This window comes from Lampetra fluviatilis, chromosome 26, assembly GCF_964198595.1.
Source record: "Lampetra fluviatilis chromosome 26, kcLamFluv1.1, whole genome shotgun sequence".
NCBI lineage: Eukaryota > Metazoa > Chordata > Hyperoartia > Petromyzontiformes > Petromyzontidae > Lampetra > Lampetra fluviatilis.
In genome coordinates, this window is record NC_136300.1 from 3,793,857 (window position 1) to 3,820,364 (window position 26,508).

A 26,508-nucleotide genomic window follows, 5' to 3' on the forward strand; every position below is an offset into this window, starting at 1 on the left:
GTACGGTGCGCCGATCGCGGCGAGCACCACCGCAACCATTTGCGTCATCAGCCGTGATTGCTTCGCGGAAAGCGCAGCTTTCACCCCTCCCCCCTGGACGGGCCCCACGCAAACTGGGACACCCTTCAACAGCGTCGCCTCTGGATCCCCGCCGTCGAGTGTGTCCGTCTGCAATGACGTCTGCCTAAGAAGAGAACTTCGACGGCCCTGGAGAAGAACGGTTCTGGATGCCGTTTGATCGACGCAAGTTGCATGAGCTCGCGTAATGGGCCGTGAAAAATGATCTGCGCCGCATGAATAAACCGTTCAGATGAAGGCACTGCCTGCGAGACTCCTCGGCAGACGAAGACTCCCAAGATTCTTCCCAGGAGAAACGAGTTGGTCATTGGGAACTCGCCCGGGGGAAACCTGCGCTTACTCAGGAGGAGGACTTGTCACAGGCTCATTCCCTGAGCAGGATCTTCAGGACATTGTATTAAAGAATAAAAATGTTTACAGACTTGATGTAAGCAAGGTAACAAACTAAAACGTGTGTGGCTCATGTGCCATGTACCTGCATCGTGGAAGCTGATTCACATTGCTGTTTAGAATTTTGAGCCTTATGTTCCTGTTCCTTTTATACCGCTGCGGATTGTGCTCTCGTATTGATTGCGTGCTTTCACTTTGTTCCATATCTGTGTAGACTGATGAGAAAACGTCAGTGAGGGACCGTTTCAATGCCAGGCAATTCATCTCCTGGCTACAAGATGTGGATGACAAGTACGACAAGATGAAAGTAAGCCGCACGTCTGACTTTTCCTTGTGCCATCTGGCACCCAGGAACCTGGTATTAACAATTGTTTTAAAACTTTCAGGAAATCCGTCCATTTATTTAATATTTCCTGTTCACATCAACACTTAGGTTGGACTGTTAAGTCATTCACTGCTGTATGTTAAGTCCTTAAGGAAATAATAAGGTTAATCTCTGCTGCATTCTTATTTTGGCATTGTATTCAGGCTGCTATATGCATGTCAGCTGATAGGTGGCATTGTTAGGAAGAGATGCAGCTCGGAGGTTGCTTATACAGGTATCCCTCGATTTATGAAAGGGTTGCGTTCTTCATAAAAGTCGCGTAAAACGAAATCTTTTCCCATTAATTGAATATGAAAAATTATGGATGTGTTTCGGATAGTCATTCCATAACATAAAAAAAATTATACACCAATATCACTTTTTGCAATACAAAAATAATAATAGAGAACATGAATATAAAACGATTCAATAATAATTATTTTAAAAAAAATAATTCATTTTTTTTTTCATTTCACAAAACCTGGCAAAAGATCTAAATGTTGGAATGACTGGAAGGCTTTACCGTTGTACTGTAGGGAGATACCGTGATGCTGTCGCGGATGGATGATCCAGCCCTCCCGGGTGCTTCTTGTTTGGTCTCATGGTGCATGAATGCCATGTCAGATTTCGTGAACACGGAAATTCTATTCCATAATTTGTCAATTGCGTTCACGAGAAATTGCGTAAACCAAACATTCGTAAATCGAGGAATGCCTGTCTATCAACGTGTCCTCCTGATTTACTTCATATTGTCCTCGGTTTGTGACCAGCCTTCCTGAAGCAGGAACTGTAATGCAATCATTGTCCACAGCCATGCAATGTGTTTTTTGGGCACAACCTTGTATTACTCAAGCACTGGTTCACGATTAACAATTTTCATCGACCCTGGCTTCCAAGTTTACTTCATGGAGAAGCGAGTGCTGACTAAACGCCATTGTATGCCCTTTGATCCTGCATACTGGTTACAGGTGTGTGCAATGTGAGCTTGTCCAGCTGTAAGGCAAAGCAGCAGTTCATATTTATTTGTCATAACGTTTTACTCATCCTGTAGTTGTAGGCCAGAAACAATGTTAAGAGACTTTGATGTTTAGCTGTAAAGTGATGTTAATTTAAGTCGTTTTTAGTTGTATATTTTAAAACTTGGTACACGTGAGCAACAAAGCAATGCAGAAAGATGTTCTCCAGGACTTCTCACAGGGCTCACTTTGAAGTGGTCTTGAATTATGCAAATCCTGCCCTAAATGAATGTCGGAAATCGGGCTTCAAATGTACATAGTTCTATCTTGCATAAATATTAACTTTTGCTTCATGACTCGGTTCTTACGTACAGGTTTAGTTGATGGGCATATATTTGTGTTAATGTTTCATTTCGGCAATAAGTGGGTTAGTGGATGATTAAACAGCTTTTATGCTTCTTATAGCATAGTCTGTTTTTTATTGCTGTCATTGTGCATTTGTGTATGTTATCCCGAGTGTGTCAAATGACCTTGGCGATGACAGACGTGGCCCATGCACCCTGCTAATGAGTGCCCTGCCACCATAGCCTGCTGAATAGCTCCTCAAACAACCAATTATGAATAACTTGCAGATTGTTATACCTGCATCAGTCATAAATGTTCGTCTGCTATGAAAGAGGCAGACAGAGACTTCCCTTAAAATTGTGTTTCTGACTTCTAAAATTATTTTTTTTTCATCTGACACATTGCTCTTATCTCCATATATATAAAAGGCAAAGTTGTGATTATGTGTGTCTGTTCAAAATGTTTAGCGTTCTTCCCGACTTCCAGACCATGCATGCAATTGGAATCTGAACATAGTCTGCTTCTCTTTTAGATCAACTTGTCGTGAAGGTCCATGTGGTAGGCGAATCCCTGGCACCTCCAATTAGCACGGTTGACTACGTAGTGTGCGAAAGAAGTTCAACATACGTTCAGTGTTGTGGGCAATACCAACACTGGAGAGATAAATGTGTGTGTGTTTCTGACATCATAAATATCTTGGCCAGCCTTAAAGAAAATAAACCAAGAAACAACTGTGTACCCTGTGCTGTCTAACAAAAGATGGAAACTGGAAAATAATGTTCTTTGAGGTGCAACACTCAGAAATTAAATTGCATCTGCCATGCGGTGATATTGCTAGAGTATTTCCATGAAATACTTGACCATGATTTCAAAGCCATGTTTCTTATTAGCCAAGCTTTTAAAATCGTGTGACACATGATACACATTCTAGCTCGTCACGAGTTAAGCTATTTGTATTTGTGGAGTGAATGTTGTTTCAGTACTTAACTTGCTAACATTACTTGCTGGCACTTTTTAAAAGCCGAATACTCTGATGGTGCATTGTCTTTGAGTTGTGCGCCTTTTGGCGTCATCTGGTCCAACACCATGTGAGACTAGGCTCTAAGGAAAGCTGTCTCGGGTGTGGACCAATCAATTTCAAGGACAGTGCATACATGACCAGAGTTGTGTTGTTTGTTTGCATTATGACTGCAGGTATTGTGGTCAATGCAAACATGACTCCTTGTAAAAAAGGTGTCAGTTTTGTTGCCAGAGAAAAGGGTAAAAAACCAATTTTCAGCCTAATAAATGTTGGGTGTTTGTGTTATTTCTTTGTGTGCGTGCTCTCTCCTCTTTCCCCGCCCTCTGCGCCCCTTCCGTCCCTCGAGCAGACAAGCCTGCTAATGCGGCAGCAGCACGAGGCGGCGGCGCTGAATGCCGTGCAGCGCATGGAGTGGCAGCAGAAACAGGAGGAGCTGGAGCCCACGGCTGCCATCAAGGCACACGGCGGCTTCGAGGTGCCACCCTTCTACGTGCCCATGGTGGACGTGGATGACGACTTCGACCTCCTCCCCGCCTGAGAGACGCCGCCGCCACCCCCACCCCCCACATCGGCCAAGCGAGCGCTCGTCGTTAGATTTAACGCAAACGGGAACGGCAATGGGGAACAGTAAATAACCCAGGAGAGACAGCGACACCGCACGGTTTCACGTGCCACTGCGTTGATTATATGGCTTCTGTTGCGGACTGCTGCAGGCGGTGCAAAGGTTGTTGGTAATTGCTAAGCTAGGGCAATTGTGGGTTTACAAATGAGGAACGAAATGGCTATCGCCCGCTGCCCCCAGGGGCTTTTGTTTCGTTGTGGTGTACCACGTGGGTTGGGAATGAAAGGTTGTGCAGAAAAGTGTTGCCTTGATGACTGGGAAGTAGAAATTGGTCATTTTCCCCACTTGAATTATGAGCACGTAATGTGTTTTGCAGTGGCAGTTGAAAAACAAATGAGTTCAACAATTGTCAGGCGTCCAAATGCACTTAGGGTCACATCGGGGGGTGGGGACAGCCCATGGATGGGGTCAGCATCTGAGAAGGGAAAGTTCAAAGGAGAGAGTGACTTGATCCATTTAAATGAGCCCGTGGGGCAATGGAGGAGATTGAGATTTTGGAGTCGGGACACGATTCATGGTGTTACGAGAGGTGAAAAATTGTGTGTATCACCTAAATTATACGTTTTCAATAAACGTGTGTGTGTGTGTGTGCACGTGTGTGTGTGCACGTGTGTGCCGTCTTGTGTGTCTGTGTGACCACAGTGTTTATCACATTTTCTCTGGAATCTGGAGATGAGGGTTTTCACTTTTGGGTTTATTATGTGTGTTTGAGTTTTGTGTGATGATAGATCCTGTTGGTTTTCCTTCTAGCTTTACGACATGACAACTTCATCCCGAACAATACATCCCTGTCCCAGAGTTCAGGATGAGGGATATCTGAGAGAATTATCCCCATGTGAATCCTGTTTTTTTTTAGTCTGAAAAAATTGTCCAGGTTTTTTTGTTTTGGTTTTAACATTTGAGGGTGAACTGTACACAGCTTTTTAACATCTTCCCCTAAGGGGGGCATACGCATGACATTGCCCATCCAAAGTGTGAGAAGTGAGATGAAATCAACTTCTCCGTCACTGCCAATGGTGTAAGGGATATAGGTATTAACAAATCTTCCAGCATGGATTGATTTTACAGAACCATTTCCACATTTATATATATGAACATATATTGGACTTCTACAACTGTAAATCTTGTAACCTAATGTAAAGGAAAAAAATATATACGCCGCTTTTAAGGGTTTTTTTAATACATACCAATTCACCATCGCGAATGTAAATAGTGGCTCGCGATCCGTGTTGCGTTGAGATGAATACAGTCGGTGTAAATGACAACGGCAGGCGGAGAAAAAAGGATGTTGGCAAGAGGGTGTTGCCCCCCCACCACCGTTATGTACAGTTTTGTAGTGCTAACGCACACACACACACACACGCGCGCGCGCGCCACATTTAGGGACCAAAGCGTTCGTGCCATTTCTGCGGATGGTTGTGTTCTCGATTAGAAAAGTATCATGCTCCTTTATTATATAAATACAGTATATAGATATATTATATATTATAAATAAGCAAGAAAATGAAAAAAAAATGAGCATTGAGGAAGAGTGGGTTTCTGGGGGGCTGTGCCCTTTTCTCAGAATATAGAATTAATCAAAATTCCTATCCTATCGCTTGCTTACAGCCTGCTGAATTGTGTCCTCTATTGTCCAGGGATGGGGAGGAGGTCCCTTTGAAAATGCCCTTGCTATGTTTAAAAAAAAAAAACTTTGTTTACATGAATCGCCCTTTAATACTGTACATGTCCCAGCTGGTGTGAGTGAAACTTACATTTTGTTCGTGTTTGTGTGTGTGTTTTATTTCTGGCGCGTGAAAACAAAACGGATTAAAAAAAAATGTACAAAAAAAACCGGACGTAACATTGGGCGGTGTTGCCCATTCATATGTACCTTTGAGCTTAATTGTGACACTTCAAATTAAGTGTGAGGGGGCAGCAACGGTCTCAAAAATGACCCTGTGTGTACAAAACGCATGTCCCTGTATGGGCCGTATGTGTGTATATACGATCTAATTATTATTTTTTCTTTATTTTTGATTTTTTTTTTGGTCAGGGTAAAGGCGATCGTGGGTGAAATATAGGGAACCGGAAAGGGCGCAGGGTGTCACGTGGGGGGGGGTAAGGGAGGGGCAAGGTTTAAAGAATTGCATAGTATTCAGTTTGTTTCTTCTGTTTGTACAATTTCAACTCTGAAAAGTGTAAATGTTTATTTTAGTATGTATACAGTATACCTTATGAATACGTGTACATAGTTGTATATATAACACAGGTTTTACAGTTGCCTCTTGTGTTGGAAACTCACATTTTTGTATTATCACCACTCGCCCCCTGTAACACTGTACGTATTCTGTTCAAAGTGTAGTATTTGGTGTACATACTGAACTCACAGGTAATGTTTAACAGTGAGGATGTAATTAGGATGTAATCAGTTCTTGCAAGACAATAATTTCTATATTTTGCATGTACAGATGCGGATATCAGTGTCAGAGTATATGTTGGTAAATAAATGCACCCTAAAATATCTGAAGTGTGTATGTCCAATTTTCAAAATGTCAGCAGCTAATATATAGTTTATATTAAATTGGCTTATAAACTATATTATTGCACATCATTCGGCTGTTTCATCAAAACATGTCAGATTATATGAATGCTTTGATATCTGACTTCACACCTAAATTGCATCGTGTTCAGTTTGAAATCGTGTTTCTCATTACCTGCTTACCACAAGCTTGTTGCTTCCACCTTTCATGCTGTTGTTGATAATGATGTGATTTATAAATCCGCTAAGGTTACAGACCTAGAACGTCTAAAGTGCAAGCTTTCAACTTGCGCTTTATACGAAACGAGGACCGTTCTGTTCATATTTGATTCTCTATCTTGGTGGGGGGCTACCTTCCGACATCAATATGGAGAGACATGCATTGGCCGAATGTCTTCACAGCACTTGCTAAGAAATTTCCACGAAGTATGATTCCATATTTAAATCTTGACAAATTTAAAGATCCAAGAAATTCTTAGGTTCCAAGCGAGAGTTGAAAATGTGTAATTTGCTCATAAAGCTCCTCCGATTAAACAATATCACGTCTGTTTAAATTCTCGGTTTGTAAAGGGCAAATACTTATTGCTTGGAAATTATGAATGCAAGTGCTTTTGATCATCAACTCCTACCTCACTGTAATTCATATTTTCTTTTTGCCGATATTTTAATTCACTTAAGACGTACACTGTTTAATTGTCTTGTCGCTTCATGTTATGTTCATTCTTTTTTCTGTTTGGCAAATTTTCATCTGTATGGCATTTGTTATTTTATCACAAGTGCTCTATTGTGCTGTATCCGCGTTTATATTTTGCCATCAAGACAGGTCATCCTTGAAAAAAAAGTCTCATTGTGCACTTGCCTCATAAAGATTTTGCATATATCGCGACACGTTGAGTGCATTCTTTAATGTGTAAATGACCTTCATTTTTGACCCATTGATATCAGGAGCACTTTTTAGGTGAAGGATAATTTTTATATACGGTAAAACAGGAGCCAACCCCGAGATGGCAGGCCTAGTTATTTGATGCAAGGGTCGTGTGATTCATTGAGGCTTGAAGCAACACTTGCGCTCCTTGTATACTACCTACAAAACGAATTTACTTTACAACCTTAAGCACATGTTCGAAGAGGAAATAAAATATGAGTATTCACATTTGCATTGATATGACTCAACATCGCTATTGACTACGAGAACGACCTGCTTTCTCGAGAACATTGTTTACACAGATGGCTCACATTGTTGACAATGGTTCCTCATCTTTTGCTCTAGTTTTGGAAACATTTGTATAAAGGTAGTTCGAACCACTTCTTGGACAAATGCATACACTTATAAGTATAATTCTTGCTTCAAAAACCCATGAACCACACACATCCTTCTGTAAAATAAATGCTGCCTTTTAACACTTTAACTGGTTGGAGTTTGTTTGCAATTCAGACACTCGCAGACGGGATTGGTGAGTGCCACTGACACATTGTGTTTGAGAAACCCATCAGGGGGGCCGTTCGTGCCTCTGATTAGCGCGGTTGGCTACGTACGGTGCGAAAGAAGCTCAACATACTGCACAAACACGTGAAGTTCCTGCAGGTGGCAGTACAACAGGTACGTTTCTAATCCAAAATCTCGGCCTGCTTGTCATCCAAGTCCTAAATCCGTCATGTGGCGACACAGCGGGAAACCGAATGCTTTTTACGCATCGCAATCCTGCACCATCGGTGGGAAGTCGTCTCATGTAACCCATGTGTCCCTGTTTAGTCTACCTTGACAAGCAGATTACCTGCATATCCAGGTAAGAAGTGTTTATGCAAGAAAATGACATTTCAGAAAACACCGTTTGAAAACCAATTCTAACGGTACATTTGAACATTAAATATTTAACATCTTAAGGTGTTTTGCTTTTTATCAAACTTGGTATTTTTGTCGATTAGAGTTATGGCGTGGGCATCGCTAATGTTTGTAGTTTGTCCACTGCCTATGAACACAATGATCTCAAGCCAGCCCCGGATAACATCCGAGGCGAGTGATCTAAACTGGTTGTGAACCATTTCGATTTAAAGCTTTCGTGACTGCAGGGATTCATCTTCTTGGTTCTTTCGGTAAAGTCACGTAGAATGGAAATAATAAAAATAAAATAATTATCACGACGTTTCGGCCACAACGCAAGCAGCCGTCCTCAGGTGAAGACGCTGTCTCCCCGACAGACCTGGTCTTCACCTGAGGACGGCTGCTTGCGTTGTGGCCGAAACGTCGTGAGAATTATTTTATTATGTTTTATTTTTATTATTTCCATTCTACGTGACTTTACCGAAAGAACCAAGAAGATGGTTGTGAACCAGTTCATAACCCGTCCTGCCGAGTGCTAAAAGGTCCATCAAATCACAACACCCCCACGACCGACGGACGCGGCGTTGTTCCAAATGTGGACAGAACTCATCACTGCTCCCTCTTGCGGCAAACTGCGACGGAAACTTCCGATCACGGATCGAACCCTTGTACGATGTGCTTTGCAAACGAATGATTTGATTGTGCGCCAGAATTTTGTTGGAACAATTTTTTTCATTGGCAAAAACAGCTGTCACTCACTGCCAGTCGCCATACTAAATTGCAGGCAGTGGTTGCTCTTGTAAACGTGTTTCCGTTAACGATTGCAGCAATGATTACCTACAATTAATTATTACCTGAAGTCGATCGAGACATCTCAATCTCGAGACTTTTTTTGACTTATAAACCTTTGACGTGAACAAAAAAAATTGCAACATTTCAGTATTTACATGCTGCGTAAAAAAGATGGGTGTGCAAGGATGTATCAATTTCAAATACGTTATTAACATCCATTCGAAAGGTCCTGGTGCAAGCAATGAGTAACATCTATAAGTTAATTTTTTTTACAATTTGTAAGAGTCAGCTGGGTCACGAAAATTGCAAAAGAAAATAAAGTATGGCAATTAAGCAAATAAAAATCCTCAAAAACAACTGTCACGTGAGAAAATACTGCACAAAACACAAGTCAATGTTAATTAATAGACCATCCGTAATGTAAGTCGGCTCGAGTAGGTTATTTTTAGACTGATAATAGTACAATTACAACTAGATTACGGACACGTTAAACAGATATAGGGTAACTTTTACTAACATGTATACAGACAAGGATATAGTGAAATGCACTTGCAATTAATAAAAAAACAATGACGGCATCAATTTGTGTTGTATACCGTAGAGTAACCAAGAAGATTGGTGAAGCGATGGAATTCAAGGGTTTAGGGCGCATGAGCAGACCATGAGTGAGAACTCTACGATAGATCAGTAATAATGTCATAGATTATGCAAAAGCGGGTTTTTAATTGTATTTATTTTCGTGATATGCGTGACAGTTCCATAAAGTGGAATAATGTGACGTTTTGAGTAATGGCCCTTCTTTATAGCAGAGGCAGAGAGGAATTGAGTGAATGATTGTTGGAGACTGCACCCATGATAGATATAAGCGTATCGATTAATTGGCTTAAACTGACATTAAGTGAGCCGTATGCAGTCTAATTTACAGCACTTTGTCAATCCATTGCCGATTCAAGACCTCCCCATGCAGTCAGTCGTGGGAACGCCATGATAATCGTCGGTGGTCGTTTTTTTTAATCTCTAGCTATTAAAACCAAACTCCCGACTCATAGCCGTCAACCCCATACGGTTTACCCCGTATTCTTGTCCAGGGAAATTGAGTTTTCAGGTCCATACGGCGTACAGCCGCTTCAATACGGGCAGCAACATGTTTTTGCCCATTAGCGTTTCTCCCTTGTGATGGGACTTTGTGGTATGAACGTTGAGATGTATAAGGGCACGGGGTGACCAATACGACTTGAATTGGTGTGTAATAATAAGGTGAAGAAGGGCAGTGCACGCGACTTAATTCGCGCCGCAGCCAAGAAACACACAAAACGCGATGTATCAATCACCCCGTTTGGATGACACTGCCAACGCAACTCCGTGAGGTCTCCATCACCGCATGGGCGCCGTTCCCAATCGGTCTGCCGCCACCACATTTGCTACCCCCTACGCCTGCCTTGCGTTTGTAACGCGTGGATTAAAGCTTATGCGGTTGTTACTGTACCGGTGTGGCAGGCCGATTTTGTGAAATCCAGTTAGGGGCAGTCCGGCCACGTGAAGTAAGTCACAAGACTCGATCGCGTGGGCGACTCGCATGGGTCAAACACGAACACGCCCATCCCTGACTCGCTCCCCGCATGCTTCCTGTGTACATGGCAACGCAGAGATGATGATGAAGATGATGATGATTATCTGTTGTGTTGTTATCGTCATCATCAGCAGCAGCCGTGGTCAATCCAATGCTGAATGAAGACCACCCCTCAATCGGCTGCCATACTTCGTGATAATCCGAATAAGCACCTGCACACGAGTTTATTTCATCGTTCCATCTAGATCTGGACATGACACAACTCAAACAAAGCTCCATTCCGACATTTACTGCTTTAAGTTTGAAGATTAGGCAAAGCGTCATTGTGTGCAGCTTGTAACAGGCTGTACAGGTTATGTAATAACACAGAATGGCAAAGTGTTTGCACGCAAAAGCATACACCCCCACGCGTGTTTATGCATTGGCAACGATGGTATGCAACGCATCTTCTGTAACGAGACGCGCGTGGTTTCCGTCAGGAATCACAATAACCCAATTGTGTTGCTCAACGTGCAGCAACAAATGTTCATAACCCGCGGCGTTTTAACTTTTCAGTTGCACATTTGTGACTGCAACAGTAGCCGTGGTAGGACACCTGTGCAATGGTGGGATTTTACTGGTAGGAACCTCCTGGTTACACCAGCCCACAGGGGATTATTGTGTCCGTCCGTCCGTCGTGAAGGGAGGGGCTGGGTGGGGAGGGAGGGGCTGGGTGGGGAGGAGCTGGGTGGGGAGGGGAGGGTGGAGAGGGGCTGGGTGGGGAGGGGCTGGTCATCCCGTGGTGCCCTTATAAAACTCAACGTTTAACCTACTCACGCCGGCTTGTGCCCGCCCTCACAGTCGGGCATATTTATGGAATACACCACGCCGCCGTTGACCCTGGCCATTGACCGAGCAACCCAACGTTCCTACCAGCTCCCCCCGCAGGAATGTGTTATACTCAGGACTTGCCGTGCTGTGTAGTGCACTCTCATACAAGAGTATGTACTGTATGCAGAACTTCTTTCGCACCGTACGCGGCCAACCGTGCTAATCGGAGGTGCTGGGGAAGGACAGCAAACTGAAGACAAAAAGCAGTACGTGCGCACATCCAGAAGGGTGATCCTGTACGTGTGTGTGTGTGCTACCGTTGAAGCCAGGGCACTGTGTACATACGCACACATACAGTAGCCTGTATAAACACAAGCACGCACACGCGAGATTTAATTCCGTCTCCCTATAGACTCGGGCGGGAGCCACCACCACCACCAACCCCACACAGTGAGCGGACGTGCAAACCGCAGAGCCCCGATACAGCATTTGGGCGTTGGGCTCATTTCCTTATCCCCCCCCCCCCGTGTTGAGTTGTGTGTGTGTTGTGTGTGTGTTGAGTTGTGTGTGCTGTGTGTGTGTTGAGTTGTGTGTGAGTTGTGTGTGTGTTGAGTTCTGCGTGTGTGTGTGTGTGTTGTGTGTGTGTTGTGTGTGTGTTGAGTTGTGTGTGTGTGGTGTGTGTGTGTTGTGTGTGTGTTGAGTTTTGTGTGTGTTGTGTGTGTGTTGAGTTCTGTGTGTGTGTGAGTTGTGTGTGTGAGTTGTGTGTGTGTGGTGTGTGTTGTGTGTTGAGTTGTGTGTGTTGAGTTGTGTGTGTTGTGTGTGTTGTGTGAGTTGTGTGTTGTGTGTGTGTTGTGTGTGAGTTGTGTGTGTGTGAGTTGTGTGTTGTGTGTGTGTGTGTTGAGTTGCGTGTGTATTGAGTTGTGTGTGTGTGAGTTGTGTGTTGTGTGTTGAGTTGTGTGTGTGTTGTGTGTGTGGTGTGTGAGTTGTGTGTGTGGTGTGTGTGAGTTGTGTGTGTGTTGTGTGTATGCGAGTTGTGTGTGTAGTGTGTTGTGTGTGTGAGTTGTGTGTGTGTGAGTTGTGTGTGTTGAGTGAGTTGTGTGTGGGTTGTTTGTGAGTTGTGTGTGTTGTGTGTGTTGTGTGTGTGGTGTGTGTGGTGTGTGTGGTGTGAGTTGTGTGTTGTGTGTGTTGTGTGTGTGTTGTGTGAGTTGTGTGTGTGCGTTGTGTGTTGTGTGGTGAGTTATGTGTGTGAGTTATGTGTTGTGTGGTGAGTTGTGTGTGTGAGTTGTGTGTGTGTGTTGTATGTGTGTTGTGTGCGTTGTGTGTTGTGTTGTGTGCGTTGTGTGTGTGTTGAGTGTTGCCTTGGCTTGCCGCTGCGACCACCTTACTCTCCCCCGCGAGTGAGTGGAACGGGGCCCTGCGTCGTGTTCCAAAGTTCGATCACTCCGGTTCGATTTAGCAGCCACCAATCCCAGCTTGTACGTGACTCAGACACCCTCCCCCTACTTAGCCAAGCCCATCACCACCACTCCCTCCTTCCTCATCTCTTAACTCCCCCCCCCACCACCACCACCACCGCGTTACTTCTGTGCCCTGCCACCCCCACCACCACCTCCTCCTCGCTGTCCTCACTCACCGGGCGAGGAGGTACAGGAGAGATCTGTGTCCTCTTCTACTGCAGCGGCGGCACACGCAGGGAGGCAAGGCGCGAGCTCTTCCTCCTCCTCCTCTTCTTCTTCATCACTCGTATCAGCTGTCGATGGTCGTGGCGGCGGCGGTGGTGGTGCTGTGTGCGTATGTGGGGTACGTTCAACTCGCGTCGCATGCGCACGGATATACTCGACAAAACACGGTGTAACGCGTCGGCACGGGCGTATCGGCACACACAGGTGAAGGGATGCTTAACACACGCGTCGCTACGTAGAAGATACGGCGATGTTGCTGTTCTGTACTCGCGCGCAATGAGATGCGCGTTCCTACAGACGCACGCACGCGCATCGAGATACGTGCACCGATAGAGGCGATGACGTTTCGATCGCATCGCAAGCGACGATCGCTTGCGATGTGATCGATTTTATTTACTTTTTTCAATTTCTATCTACCGAAAGAACCGAATAATACGCAATTCCTGCAGTCACGAAAGTTTTAAGTCAAAATCTATACCGATACACTTGCGGTGCAGACGGACATACAAAACCCCGCATACATACACACACACACGCACACACATGTAATGCACACAAGGCAAAGATCCCCCGTGTAGCCTTGAACAGACTGTTGGGGCAAGTGCTGTTAGCGAGCACCTATTAAGGCAGACCAGCACGGCACACGAGGAGGTGGGTGGCCAACACCACGCCCGACCGCCTTTGTCTCCCTAGCGGGGATGTTTACACACAGCATCGGGTACAGTAATCGTTTGAGACCTGGTCGACAAAAATACAAACACGTACAGATATGAACACACACAGATACACGCACACAGCTGCACACACACACATAACATAGACATTAACACGTACACATACAGAGATGGACACTCGCTGACAGAGATGCACAGATGCTACAGGTCGACACAGACGTAGACACGGGTTGACGACAGAGACACGCGTGTCTCTCTAGGGGCGCAAATCCGTGGGCTCTATTTTATAAACGCTGCGGTATCACCTGCACGAGGTTCAACGTGGAATTGGGAAGACAATCGCCTGGGCCACCGTGCCCCAACCTCCAGCGCCACTCGTGCTGCGGCGTGACCAAGATAACCCCGCGACGCAGACGCGCGCCGAGAAGACCTCCTCCTCGTCCCCCTCGACCTCCTCCTTCTCAACCTCCTGCTCCTCGACCTCCTCCTCGACCTCCTCCTCCTCCTCGTTCTTCTCGACCTCCTCCTCGACCTCCTCCTCGACCTCCTCCTCCTCGACCTCCTCCTCGACCTCCTCCTCCACCTCCTCCTCGACCTCCTCCTCCTCGTTCTTCTCGACCTCCTCCTCGACCTCCTCCTCGACTTCCTCCTCGACTTCCTCCTCGACCTCCTCCTCGACCTCCTCCTCCACCTCCTCCTCGACCTCCTCCTCCTCGTTCTTCTCGACCTCCTCCTCGACCTCCTCCTCGACCTCCTCCTCGACCTCCTCCACCTCCTCCTCGTCCTCCTCCTCGTCGTTACAACACGGCGCGTTCTCCAGAACGATCGCTGGTGTCGAGATGTGCACGCGGACACAAATCGTGCGGACGATGTCTCTCGCATCGGATGCGCTTTTTAAGGGGATCGCAGCGCTAAGGTCAAGTTGGATGCCGTCACAGAGGTGTGTTCGCAGCGGCGGGCAGCACTCGCGACCCCAGAGACCGCCCAGGTTCGAATCCATCTTCAGTGGCACGGGAGTTGTATGTTGGCCACCCATCCGCCGCAGCACCTCCGATGATCACGGTTGGCTGCGTACGGTGCGAAAGAAGTTCAACATACACTGCACCGTAAGAAGAACGTTTCCGAAAGATCGCCTTGGTTGCAGCACGCGCAATATCGTCAGGTCTCACGCGGTGGGCTGATGTGTGGGCACGTACCGTACTCAAGTCTCTCTTCCAGACGTCTGGCATCCGCGAGATACCGCCACGGTGGCTAGGAGACGTTAACTACCTCGCCTGGTATACAGGAGGTTCTGGCTTCGATCTCGACCCTGACGCCTGCTGCTGTAGATTTGGAGTTGGCGTCCCTCTCTCTCTGTCCCCCCGTGGTCGCGTGGATTTTTCTCGGGGTCCTCCTGGTTTTTTTCCCTCCGCATTTATACATTTCCACACGATAAGCCAACTTGGTTGAGCTATCGTTTGTGGCCAGGTCGCTTCTGAAAAGGAGCGAAACGGGGTTATAACTCGGTGGGCCTTAACTGGTCAAATAAAAAACAATGTTTAGTAAATGGTTTTAGAGAAAGCCACAAATTCTTCCGAATAAGGGCATCTCTAGCGGAGGCCCGCCGGCCAGCAGTAGAGTGTGCAAGTCATTTCAGGGTTGCACCGTTACGTTTTATTGACTACAGAACTGTGATGACATTTACAATGTCTCGAGACATCTTAAGCAGCGAGGGGTCATGCTTTGGGGATTTGTGCGCGCCATATCGATGTCACGCAGAGTTTGGGTGGCTTCGTTTTTGTCAGGAACCTGGAGTAACCCCGTAGACGAATCCGGCACGATTGAGAGGTTACGACACTCACTATTGAGACCTGGTTCGTAATCCGCTTGTTGGTACGGCGCTGCGACATCTACCGTAAACTATAATGCTACTTATATTGTGTGGGTAATTGTGTTGGTCGGGGCTTCTGGGCTGTTGGAAAGAACCTTATTGGAGTGCGCAGATGTACACAATTGTGTAACTGTTGGGACCTCGGGTTTATGTAATCGCGTAATAGTTATCATAAAGGCAACACAATTATACCACCGTAAAAGCAAGCGCCCCCAACCTCTTCGAATCTCGAAAGTTCAGCGGGGATTTTTTTGTACCTGGCCAGTTACTCTGCTTGTGTGGGTGACCACCAAGCAGGGCTTGCCAGATGTTGTCGGCTGTGGGGCTGACAGATGTGACCGGGAGATGGCGGTGCTGCGTGTCGCATTCCCCTCGTACACAGCGCGTGGATGCTGGATTTTCTCCGGGTGTGCAGGATTAATGCCGCACGAAGCCAAACACGTACGCATGGAATTTGCCCAAACAATCGTATCGCACGAGCCTGATTTCATTGTTGGGACTCAAGCGAGGCTGACCTGGGGGAAATCATTACGGACATTCGTAGTCTTACTCCAGGCTACACGTTCACGTGAGATGGCAAGTCCATGCGTGATAATGTTCCGTCATGTTCTAAATACAGGAGATTTGCCAGAGGCTTTTCTCGAAGGCGACAGCGCAGTAGTTTTACATCTCTTGCCTACGCAAGTACCGTAGCATCCATGCCAACACCCGCCGCCATTCGCCACTAAGTGACGGTGACGTCACCACGGCGTCTGTGCCAGGCCAGGTGCACTTTGAGGCCACGTGAAGTGTCGAATTTTCGCTGACAGGTCTCGGGGCAGACCCAAGTGCCATGGGTTGGCTGACAGAGATGCACCAGCTGTACCCCCTACTGTGCCAACTTGCTGCATTATAGCCGCCCGGCGCTTTGCTCGTTGTTGTGAGCGTCGCTCCTCCGCCCTCCCTTGTTGCTGGAGTGCGACTGCCTCCAACTGCCCAGTAGCGTCCTTCACGAGCCTTCTCCATGCAGCATTCTATTTTTAAATATACTGATTAAATCGTATTACACCAACTTAAGCTCATTCATTGCGGAATTTAACGTTCACTGCATTGACCCTAAATCAGCACTTTAGCAATGAGAGTGGTCAAGTCTAAAGAGTGTGTGTGTGTGTGCTTACATAGAGTACAAAATTGTACATATAACACTGAACAAACTAGAGTGGAGCGGTGGCACAGTTGTCGGCATACTGGACTATGAAGTAACATGACCCATCTGAGTTTGATTCCCGAAACGGGGCTGACTTCACTAGCTGGTGGTTATCAGAGCTCCCCCTGATTCGCAAACCCACGGCAACCAGGGTGAAGAGTGAGACATCCCCGCTAAAGATGCGGCTGAACAAATGAAAGAGCTCATCATTAGGTAAACCATTGTTTTTTGGAGAAAATAAACTCAACCGTTTCATCAGTAACCCGGCCTTAAAATTAGTAAAAAATATATAACGGGCAACGTTTCGGGCAATGCCCCTTCTTTACAGTACTTTGTTTATTGACTGAGTACCCGATCTGTAGTGGCAGCTGATAAGGTCAGCATTCCCAGTCCATCCGCCCGTACATGCTCCTCAATTGAAAATGCAGGCCACGATCTGCTGATGAGAATGTGAAAGTCAAAACCAATCCAGGGGTTTCCTGCTTGAGAAAAAGAAACTCGTGAAACTGGGTCGACTTTTGGCGGTCGTGCTGTAGAGTAGTGATGCGTCGGATGTGTTTTTAACAGGCGACACCAGCAGTACGGAAATGCTCTATAGGCGTGGGAGAAAGTGAGCTTCTATATTGCAGGTCCTCAAGCAGGTCCCCACACACCAGGGCTAAAACGTTGGATATCATGTCAACAACACGTGGGGTGCCACCCATAAACACATCGGAAAAGTCGATGAGAAACATCGTGGTTTCCAGACGACACATTCGGCTGATGGACACAAAATGTCCTTTTATTTTTCTATCGGTGAAGTGGAGACCCCCCCCCCCCCCCCCATTTCTGTTGGTGCCTTTTAACTGCAACAGGTGCTTCGTATTCTCGAGTGCGCTAGGAATGCGTCGCCTGTTTGAGAGTTTGTGACATGCAGGCTGTCGACAGTATAAATAGTCCTTGGGATCTTGCCACAATACCGTGAAATATCAACCGCGTGGGGCGACTCACCCAGTGGCTCGGAGGTCAGGGCTGGCACCGCTGATGTCTTGCGTTCGAATCCGGGCAGCTGCCCATAAATCAGCTGGGTTCTCAACTGTAGGGAGTAAACGATCTCATCCTTAATTCTAGATTTGAAGTTTTCGTGACTGCAAGAATCCATACTCTTTGGTTTTATTCGGTAAAGTCACGTAGGTAAAAAAAATATATATCCTTGTCACGAAATTACCTGTTCTGGACACTAAAAAAAATATCTAACCATTAAACATCTTGTTTTGCACTTTATTCGCCTAAATTCTACCTCTGAGAATTGATATTCTAAGTTTGACTGCCATGTTACAATTTTATTGTCGAGCTTGAGGGAGAGTAAATCGCCTCTCCGTGTAAAATAGAAAAAAAAGGCCACTTCAGAATCAGAATCTCTATTTAGAGTGGAGGAATCTGATGGGTTGTGATTCACAGTCTCTCCCGTGTGCCATTCTGTGACACGCAAAGTGAGCTGTTTTCGTGAGATTCCCAATTGGATTGTTTGTGTCCGTGGCATGGCTCTGATAGCGGCGTCCGAATTAAATGGGAGACGTCAATCTGCTGCGTAATTTTGGACGTATTTACTGCGCGCGTGAAACCACCCTATCAGCTGTTTATTGAAAAGGAACTTTGCTTTTTGCCCTGCACAGAGTGCAGTCTTATTCCATGTACCTTGCAAAGCGAAGGTTATCGGGTATATATAGTTGACTTTTTAAACAGGTGACATTGACTTTGATATCTATACTGCAAAATTGGGTCATTAACAATGATTTCACACTCGCTTTGTTTTAATGTTTTCTGCTTTATATAAAACATGGTGTCATAGTTAATTCTATACAACGAACACTTTGCTGCTTCAGGAGAGCTTTTAAAACAGCAATTCACCTTTTTTTTTACGTTGTAATTTACAAATCACCCACTAGAAAGTGGGACTTGAAAACTGGTCTGGCTACGAGCAGCTCATTGATCACCTAGGCAACCTGCCCGCATGGAATTTATACGTGTGATAATTTATTTTTCTTCCAAAAAAAGCATTCGTCATCGGCAGTGTCTCTCCGCATTGGTCTCGTGCCACGCCACGCCACGCCTCATCATGCACTTGCCTTGCGGGACACGGATCTCATTTTATCCGAGGAGGACTATGAATAAGCCCTTGCTTCTCTAACGCCATCTTCCAAATTTGACCCAGAGTCGAATCCCAACCGCTGCCTCTCATCCACCGATTCTTCTCACGTTCTTTCCCCTACCCCCCTCCCGACCCCCAGCTTATCCGCCCCAAAATTCCACATCTTCTGTGCTCCGGTCCATGGCTTGCGGGGAATTCCACATCGTGGCGGAGCAAAACAGTTTTGTATTCGAGTTGACGCGGAGCACTGAGGTTCATTGTGCCTTGCAAATGAAGCCGTGAAATTCTCTGCTCCTTCACTGGAAGCGTGGGGCCTGGGAAAGAGGAAGCTGAATCCTTGTTTGTGTGAGCGAGGCTGGGAGTCTTGAACAGCAGAAGAATAAAAGGTGTCTGGATCTGTCGATTTTCAAACCAACGAGAAAATCAGCTCTATAAAGTAAGTGGAGACCACCAAGTGCGTGTGTGTGTTTTGTGTAAATGGGGAGCGGTGGTGCAGTGAATAGTGTAGTGCGCTACAAACAGGGCGGCCCGAGTTCGATTCCCGCTCACGGCCAACACCAGTGACGATTATCTGAAACGGTCCTGGTCCTCCTCCCATAAGTGCACATTGCTGGACACCCACACCCTCGTGTGCTGTTTCTGGCCTTCGTAGGTGCTTACTAACAACACTTCAACATTCTGACAAGGCGAAACAAGGGACCTTTGTCTTTGCATATATGTACACACCATGTATTAATCTGCGTGACCCGAGTTTTATTTCCACTTGTCCTGGGCTGGTGTTGTGTGTAAAGATAGCCCTTGTGGAGACAAAGGTGGCCGAGTATCATGCTGGTCCCCCTACTACCTGCTTGTGCAATATGTTGGCTTTAATCGGTGCTCACCGACTGCACCTGAATGAGTAGCCGTGCAGTGTGTGTAATGTAAACTGGGAGATGAAGGCAGCCGGGCATGGTGTTTGACAGGTGCCTGAAGCGCCATCCTTTCTTTCATCCATAATCCTCATGATGCATGCATCACAGAAATGTACGCAAATGACATGCGTGTGATGTGCCAATGTTACATGTAGGATAATGTTTGGAGGCAAAACTGTGCAAACAAGACGGAACACATCAACAACAATACAAACGAGATGGTTAACGCAGGACTCAAATCGCTGGCAGGGAGTGGATCGTTGCACGCTTAGTGTTGGCTGCACCAGCCCTACTTGTGCCATGCTGACCCCAGAAAATGCAGAGAGCACATGCTCTCTGACACCGTGTGACTATACAGGGCAGCATTGTGTGTGCGTGTGTGCAGGGAACTGGTGTTCATGCATTGCACTGTGGTGGTGGTGGTGGTGATGACCAAGTTAGACCCCTGGACATTGAAATAGGATGCTAATCCTAAAATTAATACTTAGGAAAACAAAGGCAGCTGCCCATGTGGTGTGGTGTGTGGTGTGGTGCTCATCACACCTGCTCACTCTGTGCTGTGCTACCCTTAATAGGCGCTCGCTAATAGCACTTGCCTTGGGAAATTCTATCAATCTTGTGTTCTATTCGTGTGCGCACCAAGGGCTATTTCTTAGTAAAGCCGACGACTAAAACTCTTTTATCTGATCGCCCCATATTGCAGTCAGCTGTTTTTAGTGCACTTTGTATCTTCCCGTGGTCGACTGATGCAGTTGGGTTGTTACCGGTATTGGGTCGTTTAGTGTGAACGCCTGGTGGTCCTGAAAAGTTTTTTTGTCTTCCTGCTGTGGCTGTTGTTGAATGTCTGTAGGCCTGCCCGCAATAATGCAACGGTGTTTGTTGTTGCAGATTACAAATGAATGGGAAAACAATTGATCTGGAAAGACTTTTGTCCCGAACGAGCTTCGTATTTCAAGACAAAGGGCCTCTTGACGACAGCAACAACAAAGTGACGGCTGTCCGTGCCATGCCGTAGTAATGGTGGAGATAAAAACAAAGCTATGTATATTCCACAAGTAAGCCGTAACCAGACCACCTACACCTCCGTGAGGTGTACATGAGCAGGGTGAAATCTGAACCGCTCGTAGCATCAAACCAACACCAAGAAGGTCCCTCGCATCCAACCGCCGGCCGCATTGCCGCAATATTGCTTGTCGCCATAATAGTGCCAACCGCACGGTCGGGCCATCGCATCGTTAACCACGCTGTGAGACCATTGGTGGCACCGCCATCGCAGCCGGAGTCAACCAGATTAAAGCACCATCAGCCATACCGTCACACCATCATGCCGTTGGTCAGAACATCGTATATTTTAATTACACTGTAAAACTGCATGTCATCGCCACGTCCGTCACAGCATCACGGTACCAAACACGCAGTCGCGTCATCACACTTAATTAAACCGTCAACCGAACCGTCGTCGAATCGGTCATAGCATCGGGCCAACACCATCAGCCCCCCACCATAACGATCATCGGCCGCGTCGTCGTGGCGCCAGTCATGGGGGACGTACAGTTGGACAATGACTTTGAAGAGGTGACCACTGCACCGGATCGTTCGCTGCCGGGACCGGAGCGGCTGCAGAGGGCTCACAAGAAGCGCGCGGAGCAGCTGAAGCGCTGGGCCGAGTTCGACCGGCAGCACGGCAAGAAGGGGCGCGCCAAGAAGAAGCGGCTTCGCTCGAGAAGCCGCGCCGTCAACTTCCCGCCCAGCCTGAGGCTCCTGGAGGCCGTGAGCCGGAACGACGTAGATGAAGGTGAGGACGACGGGGACGGCGGGGGGGGGGGATCGTGACGGACGCTGGGAGGTGTCGGTCGCGCTCGGCCCGTTGTTGCCCAATTTGAAGAAGAGTTCAACTTTCAGGTCGGAGGTCAAAAGCAGACGTTCGTAACGTGGGGAACTCATCGGTGGAGAGGGGCAACAAAGATGATGGTTGCACGGATGGGCGGCGTGGCTCGCTCGATTTGACAAAGAAATGCCACTGTCGAGTGTCCACGTGCAATGTGAAGTTACATGGCTTGCGCGTTCCCCACTACGTGCAGGATGAACGTTGCGATTGATAAGGGCACGGGGTGACCAATAAGATCTGAATTGGTCACGGTGCGGTGTTCAACTTCAAATGAAAACCCTCCCGATTGCTAATATATTGAGGACACCACATTGTAAAATAATGCCACCACCTGCATCCATTTACGGAGTCCGATTCAAGTGCTTTCCCAATTTTTTCCAAGGCGATGCGTTTCAGCTGTTTTTTTTGTCATTGCATAAATCTGGCTTCCACAGTGTTCCACCTCCAACGTTGGAGCCTTTCAGTGGTGGCTGTGGTCCATTGGGGGTACGAAGCAGACATTATTTTCGAGGGCCCACCTTCACATTTATAAAATCCTCGTGAGCTGACAGAGGAGATGTAGAAAAGAGATGTCGATGTAGTGAGATAAGAAAGGCGTGAGAGAAGAGACAGGCATGGGTTGTGTAATATTAATTCGCTTATGTTTTTTAGTATTTGAATATCGAGCATGATGTACAATGGACCCCCGATTTTCATGAATCTGGGGCCCCTTTAGATACTTGGGGCCCAAAGCTTTTGCTGTGATTTGCTGATGCCTCATTGCCAAGGAAGCCATTGGCCAAAGCATTAGCTTGTTCTTTACTGTATTCTGAAGTTATGAAGCAGAGGTTTGTTCGTGACGGCGGTGGTAAAATATTTCAGACAAGGCTGTTTTATTTTCATTTCCTAGCCGCTCCATTGTTGGAGTAATTTTCCTGTTAAAAAAAAGCCACAACATTCCACGCGAGGAAGGCGCCTACCCCCATAAACTCCCTTCCTCTCCCTTCAAGATCTTCCGTAAAGATCGGGAGTGCGAGTGCAGTAATGCAGCACGGATTTGACTATCTATCAGCCAGCGTGATGCAAATATATTGTCAAAGGTATTTCCACTTTATCATGACATAATTCAAGTACCGCTCTCCCATGCGTTATTGCGTTGTGCCGCACTTTTCTCGGACGATTGTCCAACGTTTCGTTGCACGCGCTGGGAGCTCCTGCAGGAACCGAATTCGTCATCGGAGAGCTCCAGCAACAACAAAAAACTACGCAGTTGGGTTATTTAAAGTGTTCCATATTTACAGTCCTTAATTGTAGCGCATGATTCGATAACAACGCAACCGAAGAATGCGTTGCCGTAATCTCCGATGACATATTATTTATTTCAGAGCGTACAAGAAAGGGGAGGAGGGGGGTGGCTGTGATTAAACTCCCCACTGATGTTTGCCATGGCTGGGAGTTGAACTTAGGCAGCCGGGTCCATAGTGCAAGTGCACTAACAATTGCACCACCACTTCGCCCGATCGCACAGTAAACCTCTCATGGAAGGGTGCACATGCACCCGAGAAGCTAAAATCTAAACTTTCAACACTCGAACTTTATACTTTGCTTCAAATCCTAAAACTACTGCAGTGGATAGTTATGTACACAGAATAGGTGTTTCATACCTGTCAACGCCCTTATCAGTGTCCTACCTTATTACAGACCAATTCAGATCTTCTTCTTGGTTCTTTCGGTAAAGTCACGTAGAATGGAAATAATAAAATAATAAAAATAAAACATAATAAAATAATTCTCACGACGTTTCGGCCACAACGCAAGCAGCCATCCTCAGGTGGAGAACAGGTTTGTCGAGAAGACAGAGTCCTGTTCTCCACCTAAGGACGGCTGCCGAAAGAACCAAGAAGATGAATCCCTGCAGTCACGAAAGCTTTAAATCGAAAAATTCAGATCTTATTGGTCACCCCGTGCCCTTGTCAATCGCAACGTTCATCCTGCAAAGTCCCATCACAAGGGAGAAGCACAAACAAATCGACAAAAAACTATTTCCCTGTTCAAGAATACGGATAAACCATATGGGTTGAGAGCTATGCGTGTTCACCGCAGAAAAACGTATGTCTGCACAGTACAAGCGGCATATTCACAACACCTTATCATTCTGTTAAAACATCCGCTTTTTTTTACATGCACAGATCCAAACAAAGCATTGTTCCGCATCATTCATCACGTAAACTCGGATCCCAAAAAAAGCTTCGGCACAATGAAGGCCTCCTGCACAAATCAAACTTAACAGGAAATTGTACGCATTCGCTCACGGTTCAGGGAATGAATTTTCCATTATCACTTTTTTTTAAGGCTATCAAGATTAATGCATTTTGTGCAGTGTAAATACCATCGTAAACAATAATAATATTTCACAGGCCTTTTTGTCAGTCTACTGCTGGATGAACACCTCGCCTGCGCTGTTGTCATCGGGTTTATTTGACTAATGACTTCACAACATTGGTTAGTGCAGGTTGGTGGAGTTGGGAGGCCCAGGATTATTCCTGGCTAGGAAGTAACTTCTGATGTTATCCGTGGCCCTGAGTCAAATTACCGATGTCACCCGTGGCTGGGAATACAATTCAGGTCTCCTGGTTCATCACAGAGTGTGCTCATGACTGTACCAAAGTGCAAGATCTCAACAGACTGCCGGGGCAAGTGCTCTTAGCAAGCGCCTTTTGAAGGCCGACACGACGGGATGGGGTGACCAGCACCACGTCCGGGCCGCCTTTGTCTCCACCGTGCTGATGTTTTCCCACCGTAGCAGGTACTGATTTGGAGGCTGAGCCGACCTAGCAGAGGGCCAGGACCAGTTAACTACTCCCGCAAGCCCCAGTAGTAAACGTAATGTAAAAAATAGTTCAGACTTTTTATTTCAAGGAAGTGGGCGATTAAGGGCCTCTTGACATGCCTCGATGAGCCGTCAAGCCTCTGCGCACATTTCACACATTACGGACATCACTGCCCTTTTTAATACGTAGGCTTTCGCGACCAATATCATCCATAATAGAGGTTTTTGGGTTAGATCGCGTAAATATATAAATGTGTCGTTAAAACCCGCCACCACTCGACACGGCCAACTAGTAAGGGTTGTCACGTTAACAGAACGTGGCCAATTCGTCACTAGTACAGCACACCGGTGTGTTGGATGAGGCTCGTTGTAATTACTGGCGAAACGTTGTACTTGTGTTTGTAAATGTTGTGGCTTGACTCTCCAACACACCGGTTAGTGCTGTACTAGTGACGAATTGTCACGTTCTGTTTACGTGACAACCCTTACTCGTTAGCTGTGTCGGGTGGTGGCGGGTTTTAGCAACACGTTTCTATGTTTACGCGATCTAACCCAAAAACCTCTTATGGATTACTGCCCTTCTCTGTCTGAATCTGAATTTGATTCTCATGGCGGTACCCCGGGGTATCATATAATACAAACTGGCCGAGGCAATTAAATATTTTATTTCTGGGACAATATTTTCCCCGAGGGTGTACTTCACGCCGCGACTGTGGTACCAATCAATCCGAAATCGGTGCTACTCTGCGATGTCGAAACGCAGCGAGGACGATTGCGTTCAAACCCTGAACGCTCGCGGTACGCATCGTAGCGGTGCATCGTGTACAGCTCATCGAGATGAATCGATTGCCGTCATCGCCGACCATCAACAGCCTACAAATGACTGCATCAGGGACATTGTGCGAGAGCCAGGGTACTGTGGTACCCCGGGGTACCGCCATGAGGTTCATTTAATGAGTTGTCGTTAAGTTGCCACTGGCCTTCCTTGCCCATAAACCGGATTATGAGGTTGTGCTTGTTGTTTTCGTCAGCCGGATTTGCAAATTTAACAGGAAAAACAAGTGCTGGCGCTAAGGAATGTGAGCGTGAGACGGTCAAAAAGTCGTGATAACAGAGGGACAGTAGAGCGCACTGATGCATATTTATTATTTTGCTGTTTCCAGTTGACTTCATTATCCCAATGCAGAAAAATCACCCCTGAGTATGCCCACTTTTGTTAAGCCTTGGAGGCTAAGCAGCAGTGACCCTGGTTAGTACATGGATGCAATCTTGCCACGGCATACCAGGTGATGTAGAGTTACTCGACTAAACTTTTGCTTACCAGGTAAAGCCCACTGAGTGATTGCCTCTTTCTCAGAGGCGACCTACCTAGCCACACGTAGTAGCTCATGGAAGTGGTGTACATCACATGTGGCAATTTATAGTAGCAGCAAAATAATCTAAAAGCACGTTTTCTCAATGTGGAGGGAAAAACCGGAGGACTCGAAGAAAAATCTACCCGACCACAGAGAGGGAGAGAGAACACGCAAATTCACGATATACAGACGTCCGCAAGGTTGGGATCAAACAAACGACCTCTTGCACACAACCTGGCGAGGGAGATAACGTCTCCCCGCCACTGAGATGTTAGGTGACATGGGCTGTGAGGCGCTTTAAAAAGCATTATTATTACCATGAGTATCTTCGTTTTATGATTTACTGTTTGATATATATTTGCATTGAATCACGTGGTGAGTATGAGTCTATCGGTCTGGGTGACTTGTTAAATATTGTTTTACTTAATTTGGTATTGTTAAATATGCATTTGATCCTTATGGCGGTACCCTGGGGAACCAAATAATACAAACTGGCCGAGGCAATTAAACATTTTATTTCTGGGACACTATCTTTTTCCAAGGGTGTACTTCACTCCGCGACTGGGCTACCAATAAATCCGAAATCCGTGCCACACTCCGATGTCCAAACGCAGCGAGGATGATTGCGCGAAACCCTGAACGCTCGCGGTACGCAGCGTAGTGGTGCATCATCGTGTCCAGCTCGTCGAGACGAGTCGATTGCCGCATCGC

The 26,508-nt window shown here is 46.5% G+C and overlaps 2 protein-coding genes across 7 annotated transcripts in view; both read left to right on the forward strand.

Moving 5' to 3' along the window:
• ANKRD11 (ankyrin repeat domain 11) overlaps positions 1-7,175 on the forward strand; it is a 39,484-nt gene extending 32,309 nt beyond the window's left edge. For all 5 annotated transcript variants that reach the window (XM_078868548.1, XM_078868546.1, XM_078868550.1 and 2 more), the window contains 2 exons: positions 683-775; positions 3,504-7,175. In XM_078868548.1, coding sequence (XP_078724674.1) covers positions 683-775; positions 3,504-3,692 — 282 coding nt within the window. In that variant the 3' untranslated portion in view covers positions 3,693-7,175. The remainder of the gene's footprint in view (positions 1-682; positions 776-3,503) is intronic.
• A 5,714-nt stretch (positions 7,176-12,889) lies between these two features.
• LOC144941975 (uncharacterized) overlaps positions 12,890-26,508 on the forward strand; it is a 40,795-nt gene continuing 27,176 nt past the window's right edge. For both annotated transcript variants that reach the window (XM_078868552.1, XM_078868553.1), the window contains exons 1-2: positions 12,890-13,091; positions 20,634-21,540. In XM_078868552.1, coding sequence (XP_078724678.1) covers positions 21,285-21,540 — 256 coding nt within the window. In that variant the 5' untranslated portion in view covers positions 12,890-13,091; positions 20,634-21,284. The remainder of the gene's footprint in view (positions 13,092-20,633; positions 21,541-26,508) is intronic.